Raw genomic sequence first — 16,368 nt, 5'->3', positions numbered from 1 at the left:
GGGTTACATATGTTTATATTTGAAAAGAAAAAAGGCTGGAATATACACACACACACACACACACACACATATTTTTTTGAACTTGGTTATTCTGGGTAGGGGGTCATGTGTGATTTTTGATTCATTTATTTTGGGGGGAATTTTACAAATTTTCTGAAATTAAGATGAATTAATTTTGTAATCAGGAAAACAATTCAATTTTTTTTAAGGTAAATTGTAGAATGGGGAGTGGAACCTAAGCTTATGTCCACCACTGGGGTTCAAAACTTTCTGGTCATGTCTGACATACTGATGCAACTAAAAGTCTTTTTACATGTAGAACTGGGAGACCTCCAAGGAGAGAATTCACACTAAGGGAAGAGCAAGTCTGCCAACATGTCAGCTCGGGAACAAAACCTAGGTTTTTGGAGGGGAGGAGAGAGCCTGGCAACTGGGCTGTAGATTGATGTTCCAACCAAACTTCTCTACTTAAGTCTTAGGGATAGAGGGGGGCCTACAAGTAAACTCTGAAGAATTGTTTTTCAATTTTTATTATGGAAAATTTCAAACATATACAAAAGTATAGAGAATAGAATAATGAACTCCCAAATATCCATCACGCAGCTTCAATAATTATCAATTTATCACCAATTTCAACTATATGCTCACTTACTCCACCCTCAGATTATTTTGAAGCAAGTATCAGTAGCATATCACTTCATGTGTCAAACTTACAGTACATTTCTCTAAAAGATAAGAATAAAAAAAAACATAACCACAGTACCATATCACACCTAAAAAACCCCAATATGTTGGGGAGGTGTGTTTTTATTTCAAATTCTGTAAAGGTTGGGGGAACAATTAATAAATAAATACATTTCACTGTTAACATGAGGAAGGGTGTAACACTCAAATGGAGCCCATTTTTTTCCTGATGTAATTGCTTTACAATGCAAAAGAAAGAAAACTACCATATTAAAGCCACTTTAGGGCCTTTGTAGGGAGCTGGGGAAGAGTGCTGACATCACAAACCCCATGGCAGAACTCCATAAAACTTCCTCTAAACACCTTTGTCATTTTCTTAAAGTTGATCTCCTGTAGGTAGCTGACCCAAGTCCTCTCTAAATCTTTCATTTTCGGTCCCCCCCCCACAGAAGTTTTTTTTTTCCCCCAATGCCTTTGCCAAGTGACAACAATTTAGTTGTCTTTCAGTCCTCTGCATTCCCACATGCAGAAACCAGGGGGAATGAGGAGCTAGCTGATGTATTGGAAAAGGGGAGGAAAACTGTGGCTAGCTGAATCACTAAGAGATGCAAAAGAAACCTAGGCAAGCTAAGTGGCATGATTAACTTTGGAAACTGCCTATAGCAGTCTTTTTGCCTCTGGCATCAAATAATACAGTATACTGAATCTGAAAAATAAGAAAAACCATCTTTTCTTCAAAGAGATGTTAAGATTACATGAAAGAGGTGGTTAGGGCAGTGCAAAAACATTAAATTTGTTATTTGTATATCATTTTAGAATTTTATAAAGATCACATTACCTTATGTTCATTGTATTTATTTTTATAGTTACTTTTATAGCAAGTGATATTTTTGAATAAAATTTTAAGCAAATTAACAACAGTACAAAAACACTGAAGTTGTTACATAAAGGACTGATTCTACAGAATGTTGCCTTAAGTGATGGGTAATCTTAAAACTGTGCTAGCCACTGTGTGGTATGCCTTAGAAATATGAGTAATAATTCTTGTCCTTGAATATCTTACAACTGCCTTGAAAAGTTTCTGAAACACCTGATACAGAAAAGCCACACGTGGTGCCTGGACAGCATATACTCTACTAGCACCAGATTGGAAGGGGAATGTTTTGCCATGTAGTGATTATAAAATATGAGTTGAATCAAAGAACCTTCAGTGATGCCAACCATATTTCAAGTAGTGTCTCAGATGCAGAATATGCAAAGAGTAATGAAGTGTGGTCCTTGCTCTCAAGGATATCATAGTCTAATGAAGAAGGCAGACATATCAAAAAAGCACAATAAAAGGCTACGGGTGCTGAATAAGTCTGTTCACATACAATAGTACAATCACCAGGGCAAGAGGAGTCAGTGGAATAGACAGGGAAGGAGTGTCCCAAGATGTAGGAGGAAAACCAGATGAGCTGTCTCCTTGGAAGCATGGAAGTGCTCACCTATACTTGCCAATTCCATTCATCAGTGGTTCACATCAATGACTCTTTCAAAGCAATCCTGGATATCTTTGCTGTTCATCTGGAGAAACAAACCAACATACAATTAGCAGGCTCATACTAACTTAACAATTCTTCCAATTGATAAATTTACAAAAGGTTTATTATCTGTATCACTCACTTTGCATTTGGAAAGCCTTCACAGAATTATCTAATGCAGATGCAATGTGAGTCTGGATCAGCAGCTGAGGGAGTTACAGGTCAGTATATGTTACAAAACAAAGAAGTCAGGAAAGCAGTGATACCAGAAGTTTTGCAAAGGGAGGAGTGGTCATCTAAGACATAAAAAAGTCCTAAATTCCATGTTCTGGACTTTAAGCTTATGGCAATTATTCAGGCTGGTTCCTACCCATCAAAAAGTTTGTGGTCTACTGGCCACACAGCCATGCAAATAGAGAAGTACAATAAATTGTGAGAACCATGACACTCACAGAAGAGGGTACGTTGACCCAGGTGGTCAGAAAAGGCTTCTCGTAGGAGAAGTTTATGAAGTAACTATTTTTATTATCTTCAATTTTATATTAAAAAACCCTGAGCATCAGATAGTTAGATAATTTGGCTGAAGTTACAGAATTAACAAAAACTGGAAGCAGTTTTCAACCCTAGGTCTGTTTGACTTCAAAGCCCAATGTAGTTTGATGTATCACATCAAACTCTCATAAAAATGTCAAGTTTTATTTCAGTCACCATAGTGACTTTTCCATTTCTCATAATGCTGTTTGCCCATAAAAATCTGTTAAATACAGTGTAACAGTTTATCAGGAGACAACTACCAGGAAAATACTGATGAAACTCTGGTAGTGCCTGGTGGCTTCCCCATATGGGATGCCTGGAAGTAAAAGCTCTGCCCCCCAAATATACATTATTTGTGTGTGTGTACATATACTGACACAATTTCTTGAAAAAAATTTATACTTTATAGACATAGCAATAATTATTTCCAGTGTTTCTATGTATCTACATTAATCTTTAATGTTTTCTCTCTATACATTAAAATAATAAAGTATTTGAGCAGCTGAAAATATATGCTGTTTATTAAACATGCAGAAAATAAATCTGATTCATTTCTGCAAACTTCAGTTATCTACGGAGAGTACCCTTTCTCCGTTTTTACCAAGGGGAGGGCTGAAAAACCAAACTAACAACATATAAGTGACTTTTTAACACTCTTAGAAGGAAAAAGAATCCCAACTGTACATCAATCTTTGGAGCGCTGAGGTGGTAGAAATTTTCTGTATATGACCTCTGCTCACCTGTTTAGCCTGAAACACTTGGTCTTAAAGAGATAAAACGAAATCTCCTTGGTGCTTTGAACTATTTTAGGCTAGGTTCCAGAGAATATTTCACAAAAACTACTTAAATGAACCTAACGGTCAGTCCTTAAAAATAGCATGACAGGGCTTCCCTGGTGGCGCAGTGGTTGAAAGTCCGCCTGCCGATGCAGGGGACACAGGCTCTTGCCCCGGTCCGGGAAGATCCCACATACGGCGGAGCGGCTGGGCCCGTGAGCCATGGCCGCTGAGCCTGCGCGTCTGGAGCCTGTGCTCCGCAATGGGAGAGGCCACAACAGTGAGAGGCCCACGTACCGCAAAAAAAAAAAAAAAAAAATAGCATGATATATTCTAAATGTTTCTGGCAAAAAACAACGACAAAAAAACAAACCCACAACATATTTATAGGCTAAATTCTTTATAACGGGTTAATATGAATATTGTACATTTTTGCCTTTGTCAGATACTTAATTTAAGAACCAAATAAGATGATGCATTATTACCTCTAAGAATAACAAGTTATGGCTCCAAAGTATTTGTGACAGCATTTCAGGTGGAAGGGGTTTTTATCTGCAAAAATATCTGTAAAATAAGAACCCAGTATATCTGCTGTATTAATGTTAATGTAGAATTTAAGAATCTTCTTGAATAACTAGGCTATTGGGGGAAAATATCTTTGGGTCTATTTGAGATTGAATGAATAGTAAAAAGTCAGATTGTTTGGAATTAAAAATATGTACTCAAATATATATTCGATATATATCACTTTTGCAGAGAAAAACAGAAAAATACACAATAACCATAATTAATCAAGTGATATAATACAGATAATAAAACTGTCATTGGTTTTAAAAACCCACTCATTTTTTAGTTTACTTTGATAGCCATTAGTACCAAAAATGTTTTGTGAACTGAAACTTGTACATTGTTTATCTGTGCTTGAATGTGTAATAAGGTTTTCAAAAGAGTGGTACTGAGTTTCTTTAGAAAGTGGAACAGAACCCACTTTTTAGAAGCAATCATATAAGCATGTTACCAATTTGTAGAATTAAAATGCAACCAAAGAGAAAAATATCTGAGTATTTTGAGGAACAAAATACATATAGCACACAAGGGGGCAGCACAAAAGAGTATGTGTTCTAAAATTCAATATAAAGTTCAAAAGCAGAACTTAAAAGATAGGAGGGGGTAGTACTGATTAGGAAGAGGAATGCAATGGGCTTTTGAGTTACAGGTAATATTAATTTCTGGATCTGAACTCTGGTTACATGTATGTGCTCACTATATAAAGATTCATTAAGCTGTAAAGATTTGTCAACTGTTCTGTATGTATGCTGCACAACAGTAAGCTATGAATTAATTTAAGAAAGGTAACTTCCATTAAATCTTCAGCAGTAATTGTGTTTTTTTTTTTTTTTTTTTTTTTCGGTACGCGGGCCTCTCACTGTTGTGGCCTCTCCCGTTGCGGAGCACAGGTTCTGGATGCGCAGGCTCAGCGGCCATGCGTGGCATGTGGGATCTTCCCGGACCGGGGCACGAACCCGTGTCCCCTGCATCGGCAGGCGGACTCTCAACCACTGCGCCACCCGGGAAGCCCAGTAATTGTGTTTTAAAACAGGTTACTTTGAGGACTAACAAAATGTTTTAAACAACCATTATTTTCTACCTTATTTATTTACTAGAAGGATGTTTTAAAAATGCTTAAGCATTATATAAGGAATGACCTTTCCACCCTGATGTCCTCTTCAGAAAGTAGATTCTCCCACTACCTAACTCCCGACATGGCTAGAGGAATAAAGGTAGTTCCAGAAGACAGACCTATGCACCTTAGATAGGATCCCTGATTTCAAACAAGTACTGATGCAAATGTAAGAGCTTTTAATTTGGTAGCTTTTAAGTCTGTCATGTGACACAAAACCTTTATCCTAAATGTTCACGAGAGATTGTTCAGGTGTCCTGACAGTTTGAGGATTCTGTAGCAGCTGAATATCAAGAAGGCTAACTCACTCAACTGGGATGTAATTACCATATAATATTCCATTCCTTTGGCTACTGGTATTCAGACAAGTTTAAGTGGACTATCATGAATTCAAATACGTGAACTAACTTTCTTTCAAAGACTAGTTTATAATGAGAGAACCATGTTGTTCTAGGGCACTGAGAAAGGAGCAATGGCAGTTGAAAGTTGAGCACGCTAAATCACACTCAGAATACAGTTTTCATAATATGTACATATCAGGATATGTACATAACAATACCTTCCTGAGAGGGTCTTTATTCTATAAAATAATATTTTGCTAAGCTATATTCAGGCTCAATGGGAAATGGCCATTTCAAGTAAGAAGTAAAAAACTACCAGTTGTGAAAATGTTCTGAAAATTGAATTATCAACATATGAATTAAGCAATTTCTGAAAAAGGCAAATTAGATCACATATCTCAAGATAAAATTATTGTTCAGTGTGGAAAGAGCACATGATGTAAAATTCCTTAAATACTTCTTTGAAATTCAACACTGGTCCTTCAAACCAATCCCCATCACAGAAGGGCTTGCTGACAAGGGCTAATGCTGTGAATGAGAAAACAACTTAAGAGAAAAAATTAATGAAGTTGCCATACAACCAAGGTGATCAGATTTTAAAGGCCTTCACTACAAAAAACCCACAAGACTGGTACCAAAAGTGCACATACGCACACAGACACACGCAGACACATACGGACACACACACACGTGTGAACTGTAAAGAAAAAACAAAACCACAACACGTATACACGTGTACACACACACACACCCGCCCCCCAAAGACTGGGTCAGCAGTTAAGGCACCTTTATAAAAAACAAACAAACCAACCAAAAAATCCCATGTGGCTTTGGCTTTCCGAAATGTGTTACAGTGCTACCAAGAAGCGATTCTGAAAGCATCTGAAAAACGTGCAAAATGTCTGAAAATTGCCTGGCAACTGAGACAGTTTGCAAGCGTGATTCAGAGGTCTGCCAAGGAAACAAAAGAAGCCTCCCTCCTCCCGGTGAGACCTCACACGGCACCAGGGGCGCTCCGGGCACTATTTACTGTCAGGTAGGTGGAAAGCAAGAGTCTGTGCAGGAGCGGTACATACTAGGGATCGCTCTCTGGCAGGGACGGGGCCATGGAGTTTCCACTGGTTGGGGAACCGCCCAGCTTTAGTTTTTGCAGATATTCGGCATGCACGGGCTTGTGGCACTGGAGAACCTTGATCGCATCTTCGATTTTGAACCACTCTCGCTTCCTCCCAATGCTAACCGAATCTTCCCAATCCTCCAGAATCTCAGTGACAGTCAGTACATACACGTACGTTCTGTGCTTGCGATCTTCGTTCTGCTCGAAAATGCCCAGGAGCCGGCCCAACTTCCCCTTGACTCCCGCCTCTTCGTACACCTCGCGGACTGCAGCACCGCCCGGCTCCTCCTCGGGCTCCATGCCCCCGCCCGGCACGATCCAGCGGTCCGGGTACCGACTGCTACTCACTAACAGCACCTCGTCCTCGCGCTCGCTCCGGAAGCACAGGCACGCCGCCCGCTTCTTGAACCCCTCCGGGTCGTAGGTCCGCGTCTGGTTCGGCTTGCACTTCATCCTCGAGGCCGCTCGCCGCTGCTCGGGTCCCCGCTGCCGCCGCCACCGGGACGAGGGACTCCGAGGTGCTGCCGAGAGAAAGGGCCGCGGCGAGGGGCGGCGAGAGAGAGACGCCTCAGCCCGCGAGCCCCGGGCGCTCGGGGAAGATGAGGCGGGGGCGGGGACGGAGGCGGGGGCGCGCGAGGTACGTCAGTCGGTCCGTCCCCCCGCGCGGCCGGGGGGGTCCCGGGCGCAGACGCCTGAGTGGAGGAGGCGCCACCGCCCCCGCCCCCATCCCCGCCTCCGCCCCGGAGCCCGCCACTCTGCGCGGAGCCCACCCGCGTCTCCGGTGCGCGTCCCCGTCCCTCCCTCCTCAGCCGACGGGGCCGGGGTTGAGCGAGGTGAGGCGCATTCGCGGGCGCGTCCGCGTCCCCGGGCACGTGCGCGTTCCCGTCGGAGGGCGGGGGGCGGGGGTCTCGTGGCTCCCGCAGCGCGCGGCGCCTGGGGCGCACTGCGCAGGCGCCCCGCACCTCCGGGCTGGGAATCTGCAGCCCCCGGGGTGAAATGTACCGCCTCGTGACCTGGGCCAAGCTTGCTTCCACGTGTGCCTTCGAGCCAGACGTGGCTGTGGCGCGGCCGGACGTTTCTCCTCACCCTCCCCACCAGGTTGCAGGAAACACACACGCAATCGTTTCACACACAGGACGGACGGTCAAGTGCGTGTGGTCCTCGTCATCACCCATAAGGTAGAGTGCCGGCTTACTTACAGGAAGGCCCCGGTTTTGTCAAGACGATCCTCAGTATTCTTGACAAAACAGTAGCTAATCTTTGCTGAGTCATATCATGCAGTTTTGTTTCTTCAGCAGGTTCTTCACCTTGCCAGGCATCTTGGCACAGCCCATAAGTGAACACCTTTCTTGAACCCCTATTGACATCTTACCCAACCTCTGGTCCTCGGTTTGCTCAGCAGTAAACTCCTCACCTACTTGGTTCAGACCTTTGCACTTTGGGTCATGTTCACCCAACAGCTGGAGAACCACCCAAAGCAGTGTTTTATTAAATCCCAGGAATCTCTCCCCTCCACACACTCCACCCTTGTCTCTCTTTCTCATTGAGAAGTACTGGTTGAGGCTTTGGGAAACATGCCTCTGGCAATCCCTTCATATTTTGCATGTTGATTTTTAGAAGCCTCCTGGCCAGGGACTCCAGCAAGGCCACTTGGTGCTCTCTCACCTCTGCCTGGTCATCCTGTCCCCTTGGCCAAGAAGTGGCCCTCCCACAGCCCCAGATGTAACAGCCTAAAGCCTTCCCCCTCCTTCGTATTTTTTCTTATGGTTTCCCTGCTCTCACAGTAACCTGTGGAGAAGACCTCTGATATCCCCTCCCTTTTGCCTTATTGCAACTTAGGCATCTTTGTCTCTCTCTTACCCACAGACCGTCTGCTGGCATCAGGCAAGCAGGATCACAACACCTCACTTTTCCAGTGAAATAATCCATTCATCAAGGGGAAATTGAATCGGAAAGGTATGTGGAAAATGGTTACGAAACATACAGTCCGGATTTTAAATAACAAGTTAGTTCAGCTTGCCAGTTTAGCTTGTTCCACGCCGTGTATATCCAAATAGCTCATAAAATTGACTCTGTTCCTGGTGGCAAGACTACCCTCAATATCTAGAAGTATAATAAGACAAAAATATATGGGCATAATATAATAAAACTGTATGAAGAAAATGGTAAAATGGAGAAATGAAGAGAATGACCTCAACCAATAGCGATACTAGTGCTAATGACCATATTTTACCGATATATGGATGATCAAGGAACATTTGGAGGAAGGCAACATACCATGATTAAAAACAAACTAGGAGGACTTCCCTGGTGGCCCAGTGGTTAAGACTCTGCGCTTCAATGCAGGGGGCACGGGTTGGATCCCTGGCTGGGGAACTGCCTCACGCCGCGAGGTGAGGGCAAAACAAACAAACAAACAAAACACAACAAGAAAAACCCAAAACACTGGGAAAATAGATTTCAGCACAGGCTGTATACCTCAGTGTGCCCATACTCACAAATACACAAATGATGTTAAACAACTAGAAACAAAATCCATTATAGTCAGGATCTAGGCAAATATACCAATTATCACCCATATTATTACATATCATTTTAGATTTTCTTTCCCGTGTAATGAGATTGTAAAGAGAAAAAAGCCTACCATTTTGGTAAATAAGACAAAATTGTCATTCTTAGCAGATGATAGGAATATATTCTTGGGAAACACCTAAGAAACGATGTAAAAATAGATTTCTTTAGGGCTTCCCTGGTGGCAGTGGTTGGGAATCCGCCTGCCGATGCAGGGGACACGGGTTCGTGGCCCGGTCCGGGAGGATCCCACATGCCGCGGAGCGGCTGGGCCCGTGGGCCATGGCCGCTGAGACTGCGCGTCCGGAGCCTGTGCTCCGCAGCGGGAGGGGCCACAATGGTGAGAGGCCCGTGTACGGCAAAAATAAATAAATAAATAAAAATAAATAAATAAATAAATTTCTTTAAATGGTAGAAGTTAATAAACATTAACATTTAAAATCCCAAGAGCTTTCATGTATGCCAGCAATAACCCTGTAGAAAATATAATGGGGAAACGATGGCATCACAGTAGCAATATCAACCACTACAAAGTAAACAAAATACCGAGGGATCCTAAAAAATATGGTTAGGGCATTGTAGTAGAAAATGAGAAAACTTGTACTCAACTCTAAAAGATATTTGAATAAATCAAGAGGAACTTTAGCAAAGCTGGGAGATTGGACTGGTGTCTGCAGGGAGGTGTGGACCAAACAGGCCCCAGCCACATCACAAGTCTGCTTCACAGTTACCAGGTACTATGTCCTTGTCTCACCAGAGGTGCCGTTTTATAGTCTGCTGCATCACTCCCACATCAGATTATGCCTATGCAATATGTCTGTGCTGGGGGTGGGGCATATTTATTGGAAGGGGGAGGAGAAGCAACATTATAATATGGAAGGAGGTAGAGACTGAATTCCTACTGGCAAAGTCATAACATGTTCCTGGATAAAGAGATCCACAGGTTGTAGGTTTAGTGCAATGCCAAGGAAGTTTTCAAATTAGTTTTTTTCCAAATTTTATAAAATAATTTTATTTTCCACCTGTTAAAACAATAGGGCAAGACAGTTTTAACTTTTTCTAAAGAAGAGTAGAAATCTTTTTTGGGAGACCAGCACTCTGCTGTCTGGTTTATCTATAGTTCATTCTTTCTCCACTGATGAACAGGGTTGTTTCATGAGCCACTGTGGTAGCAGACTGTTACAGCAACAGCTGTGATACGTGCATGCCTCCCACATTGTCCTTGGCCTTGGCACGGAGCTTGCTTTGTGCCATGGGACCATAGCAAGTGTGAAGCAAGCAGAGAATTGAAAAGTGCCTGTGCACTGGGGTTTGCCCTCTCTTGCTGCTCTTGAAACAAGATGACAACAATGTGAAGAAGCCTGGGCTAGGTGAATGATGAGAGATCCACAGTCCATGCATCGCCTTCACCCCACCTTACAGTGGATCCTTTGCCAGAAATGTAGGTGAGACCATCCTAGACCATACAGCCCCCAGCAGAGCCAGTTAGCCGATAGAGCACTGACCACGGATGCATAAGTAAGCCCTCTGAGAAGAGCAGAAGGACCAGTCACCCGAGCCCAGCTGAAGTCGCTGGGCTGCAGAATTATGAGCAGAAGAATCAGTTGTTGTTTAAAGCCACTAAAATTTGGGGTGGTTTCTTATACATCAAGAGCTAGCTGACACCACCATTAACTGCCATCCATCAAAATCCAACCAAAAATAAAGAAAGTATGTTTCCCAGTAGAAATTCCACCTCTTCTTGAAGAGGTTGCCATTGAACTTTCCCTGGAGTCAGAAGGAGAGGGATGAAGTTAAGACATGTAATATTTGTACGTGTCAGTCTTTGTGCCAGACCCTGTGTTGAGCCCTGTATCCTGTTTAACTGACAGCCCATTAAATCCTAAGGAGACAGTTATTATTTCCGTTTCATAGAAGAGAAGGCTTAGAGTGGAGTTAGTATTTGAATTCAAGTCTTCATGTCTCTATAGCTGTGCTCTCACAAAGTCACCATGTCTTGTCAAAAGGATTCTTTTTATCAAGAGCTACGGTTTGTTGTGGCATTTAAAAAAATTTATTTTATTGAAGTGTAGTTGATTTACAACGTTGTATTCATTTCTACTGTATAGCAAAGTGATTCAGTTATACATACGTATACATTCTTTTTCATGTTCTTTTCCATTATGGTTTATCACAGGATATTGAGTATAGATCCCTGCGCTGTACAGTAGAACCTTGCTGTTTATCCATTCTATATATAATACTTTGCATCTGCTAATCCCAAACTCCCAATCCATCCCTCTCCCAGCCTCCTCCCCCTTGGCAACCACGAGGCTGCTCTCTGTGTCTGTGAGTCCTTTTCTGTTTCGTAGATAAGTTCATTCGCGTCATATTTTAGATTCCACATATAAGTGACAGCATATGGTATTTGTCTCTCTGTTTCTGACTTACTTCACTTAGTATGATAATCTCTAGGCCCATCCATGTTGCGGCAAGTGGCATTATTTCATTCTCTTTTGTGGCTGAGTAGTGTTCCATTGTATATAGGACCACATCATCTTTATCCATTCCTCTGTCGATGGACATTTAGGTTGTTTCCATGTCTTGGCTGTTGTGAAGAGTGCTGCGGTGAACACTGGGGTGCATGTATCTTTTCAAGTTATGTTTTTCTCCGGATATATGCCTGGGAGTGGGATTGCAGGATCATATGGCAACTCTGTTTTTAGTTTTTTTGAGGAACCTCCATACCGTTTTCCACAGTGGCTCCACCAGTTTACATTCTGTTGTGGCATTTTTGGATGACGTTCAGAGTTGACTTCTTAGGTAAGGTGTTCATTTGCTAAGGGTCACTGAGTTCAAAGGAAGCTATTTCCACTCTGGATGTTCTTCTCCTGAGAAATATAGTGAAAAGCCCACCTGAGGGCCCATCTCACTCCCACCAATGAAGGATGTCACCTTGACACGTTACTTAACAACTTGAAGTTCAATTTCCCCTGCAAGCATAAAATGGAATTAGTGTTACAGAGAAGAAGACGTTCTATTTTGTCATCATCCTGGGCATTGATTTTGATTTGTCAAGGGTCCGCTTTATGCATGTAATATTTATTTACCAGCAAAATTGAAAAATGAGTATCAAAATCTCCTTTCAACAGATTAAGAGACAGGCTGAGATGGGTTTAAGGAGGTGAGGCAGCAAGTGATGGAGCTGAGTCACACGCTGGTCTGCCTGACACCAAAGGTAATCTTCCCTTCACTATGACAGATTTCGCATGTGTTGAGAGTTGCTGAGATACACACACAGTACATGTCATTCCTTGTGGCACAGACTTCCTCCGCTCTCATTTTTTTTCTGCCTGGGAGATCTGGGCACCCAGGAGAACACAGCTGCTATGTAATGTTCTAAAACTGAGAGGATCTGCTCTGAGCGCAACTAGTCTGGGATACATATTTCCACATGTTTTCTGATTTAGGAAAGAGCAGGCAGATTGGAAAGTGACAGCAACATTAGAAGCATGGTCCTGGGAAGTTGGGTGCCTTCCTTGGTGAGATGGGCATGGAACCTAGAGCTGCCTCTTTTGCGATTAATTTTAAGTGGAATGCAATTCTAAGAGGGAGGAGCTCTCCAGAACAGCTGTCACCGCAGATGGAGAATGTTACAGACCTTCTGAGAGCCTTGTGGTCTTCACAGCTGGACCCAGCTTTCAGGAGAGTGACCACACACACCTGAGAGGATTTCTAGACGTACTAAAGGGAAGCAGAGTCGGGAAATGTGATTTTAGTAGTAGTCAGTGAGTGGGAAAAAAATTGGTGTTTTGTAAACCAAATGCCCTAGAACTTAAGTCTGGCTCTCTCAGTAGCTGTGCAGCCTTAATTAAGCAAGTGAATATCTTGGACCTTGATAGTTCTCATCTGTAAAATGGGGATAATAAAAGTACCTAACTCATTAACTTCAACCCTCCCCCAAAGGCTTTCCTGACCATGTGTACTCACCCACCCCTTACACTGCGATTAAATGACCCTCCTCCATTTTACTGGGCTCCCTTGACTTTAATTCTGTCATGGCTCTAATCAAGGATCGAGCGCTGTGATGATCTGTCTGTATGTTTGTAAGAAATTGAAAGGCTAGGGTCCAGCCTGATAACATACGTGTTCCCCCTGAGTCAGCACAGTGACCTGAGCTCGGCATCCAGCAGGGATTCAAAATACATTGATTGAATGAAAGAGTGTGACAAAGCCTACATGGATCATAAAGGATGGTTCTCATTGTACCTAATAATTGTTTATTACAACTACAAAATGAAAGACGAGTGAAGAGAGGCAACTCCACACACAGCTTTTCACGTGTGTGAAAAGGGAGGCTTCATCATGTTCCTTGGATAATCTGTTTTTCCTTGAAACACAGCAAGGGCTTCAGAGTGGGGCTACAGTAGGTAGTTCAGTAGAAACTTCTCAAATACAAAGGGATTGGAACAAAAAAATACCTCCCCATTTTTTTTTCCTTTGCTTAATGGATGAACCATGGGGATGAATACAGGACTTGTAAGTTTGTGATTTTGTGAGTAACGGCACACGTGTGCACAGTCACGGGCGTGAGCCCAACGGTCAATGGAGGTCAAGTCCAGGTGAGTGTTTCCACTCTCTCGCAGAGAGGCAGCGCTCCTTGATTTCTCCTGCTTCTTTGATCACTCCCTCTGGTCCCCTGACTGCTGTATCCCTGCTCTTCACTGATACTGTCCTCTGTACAGACCTCTAATTCAGCAACTAAACCCTTCCTAGCGCTGTTCCGTTCATGGCTCAGAGTCAAATGCGAAACCCTCAGAAAGGTGTACGAGGCCCTACAAGATCTGGCCCCATTTCCTCTCTGACTTTACCCCACCAGCCTCCCTTCAGTCACTCAGGTCCAGGACTCTGCAGTTTCTGGGTCTTGTCAGCCAGGCTCCCTCCTCAGGGTCTTTGCTCTAGCTCTTCCCTTTGCCCGGATGCTCCTCACCCACATCTGCCTGGCTGACTTCCTCATTTCCCTGGAGGCCTTGCTCAGTTCTCGCCTTCTCAGTGAGGGCTAACCAGGCCACAGAACAGCATATTGCCAAGTGCACCCGTCTTTCCCACCCTCCACCCTATCCCTGATCCCCTTTGCCTTGGCCTAAATTGTCCTTTTGTTATAACACTTATCAACTAACAGACTCTGTTATTTACTTCTTTGTTATGTTTGTTGCTTATCTCTGTCCTCCCCCAGAGCTCCCAGCTGTGAGGTCCTTGGTCTTAGGGATCTTTGTCTCTTGCTCACTGGTCAATCTCCAGCAGCCCAGAACTTTGCTGAGCACACATTGTAGTCATGCAGAGGATATCTGTCGATGTAATGAATGTGTCTGCCTCCCTTGGTACATTGTGATACCCTTGAGGGCAAGGGCCATGTTTCATTGGTCTTTGTCAGTCCATGATCCAGGACACTTTCTGATACAACTGGGAAGGCACTACTGAATATTCATTGAATTAATCAATCCGTTAATTAATTAATTTGTGAAAGCGATACTAACAGGGAAAACATTCTGTTTACAAACTGCAGTTATTCCAGTAGGTGCCATCTGTGTGAGCACCATGTCTGTATCAGCTGCCATGCAAACTCTGCTGGTCGGCGCGGCCAGATGTCTGACTCATTTTCCGTGGATCCCTCCTGAGCACAGGCCAGCCCTGTGCTTACTACACAGCATGACTTAGGGTGGCGTTTCCAGACCTCAGGCCTTCGTCACCTAAATAGACTTTGCTTTATCTGCGCAGAACATGTACTAATTTACATAATATATTTTCTTCAAATAAAATTGTATCTTTGAGAATAAAAGGTAATCATACAGTTAAACGTGGTGAACGCAAAAGAATGTAATGAGCTAGTTGAAATGACAGTTGAGATTAATGTGAAGTAATAGTACATGCAACGATGGGCACCAAGCTAGGCTCTTCATTGATCTTCTGCAGTTGAATCCTAGGACTACAGGATTTGTAGTTGAATTCCTTCAAAGGAAATATTGTCATTCCCACTTCATAAGGGAGACTGTTGAGATGACGGACATTCTGTAAGTTGCCCACGATCTGGCAGTAGATAGCCCAAATGAGAGGGAAACTCGGGGCTCACCGATGATAACACCCCAGAAAGAGTGCAGCATAGGCAGACCCCCGCTTAATCTGCTCCCAGCAGTCCTGTCCGGTTCCCTTCCTTTTTTCACTGATCCAGCTCTCCAAAGCTTTCATCCCATCTCCTAACACTTGCAGAAGCTCTTCATCCCAGAGATCTCGCCCCAGCTGCTTTGGCCAAATGTTGGTATATTCAACACTGATTCCTGCTGCGGCAGATGGACGGTGACTATTCTGAGTCCTCGTGAAGGAACAAAGTAATTGTTGTTTACACTCCTTCATGACTTTTGATGATTGTGGATCCTGGGGAGGGTCCTTTGTTGCAGAGCTAGTTTCCTTGTGTGAGAATCCTGTTCTTGGCAGGATGCCCTTTTCTTCCACAAAGACATCCAACTGGCCCAGGAGGGAAGATCAGGAGTTTACTGATCAATGCTGCTGTGCACCCACAGGCCCAGGCACCGTGAGACCAGTTCCCTCAGAAGCAATACTACAGATTTCTCAGGGTTACCAAGCTGTTCTGCACATTTCGCAGGCTCCTTTGATGAAGACCACAAGCGAGGTATAGAATCAAAATTGGGATCAGGAAAACGGCCACATTCTCCCGGTACTCCCAGTAAAATCCACCTGTTCTGGGAAGGTGCACCATTAGTGAGCAGCATGGTAGGGTGGCTCTGACCAGGGGTTCTGAGCCGGGCATCATCCTCTGGAATTCGAGATTAGTAGGAAAACGGCTTTTCCTTTACTCTTTTCCCCCCATCTTCTCCTCGGGTGTTTTATTATTTCAGGGCACATTGGAAAATCGGTGGTTTTCTTAGCAGTTTTCCCCAAATACGAGATCTCCTAGGAGAGGACACCAATTAGACTCTTAGTTTCTGAGCTTCGCTTTAACTTTGATCAAATAGCTTTTAGTACGATTTGTTGCTTCGGATGAACTTTCTGCTGTGTGTAATTCCCAAAATTCTTGTAAAGGAATCCTGTTATTCTGTTGTTGCTTTTTCCTAACTACATATCAGAAGAGATGATAAAATCTCTT

At 43.4% G+C, this 16,368-nt stretch overlaps 1 protein-coding gene across 2 annotated transcripts; it reads right to left on the bottom strand.

Moving 5' to 3' along the window:
- Positions 1-522: 522 nt before the first annotated feature.
- On the bottom strand, positions 523-7,254 carry NUDT11 (nudix hydrolase 11). Of its 2 annotated transcripts, none has more exons than XM_032618695.1 (2): positions 6,616-7,254; positions 523-2,250 (listed from the first exon to the last, which is right to left on the bottom strand). In XM_032618695.1, coding segments are annotated over exons 1-2 (495 nt in total). In that variant the 5' UTR covers positions 7,110-7,254; the 3' UTR covers positions 523-2,249. The 2 variants fall into 2 exon arrangements, with proteins under 2 accessions (XP_032474586.1, XP_032474587.1); XM_032618696.1 differs by having other exon boundaries at positions 588-2,250; positions 6,826-7,254.
- Positions 7,255-16,368: the final 9,114 nt, after the last annotated feature.

This window comes from Phocoena sinus, chromosome X, assembly GCF_008692025.1.
Source record: "Phocoena sinus isolate mPhoSin1 chromosome X, mPhoSin1.pri, whole genome shotgun sequence".
In the NCBI taxonomy this organism is placed as follows: Eukaryota; Metazoa; Chordata; class Mammalia; order Artiodactyla; family Phocoenidae; genus Phocoena; species Phocoena sinus.
Note: the sequence above shows the minus strand (reverse complement) of the source record. Positions and strands in the feature narration are given on the sequence as shown.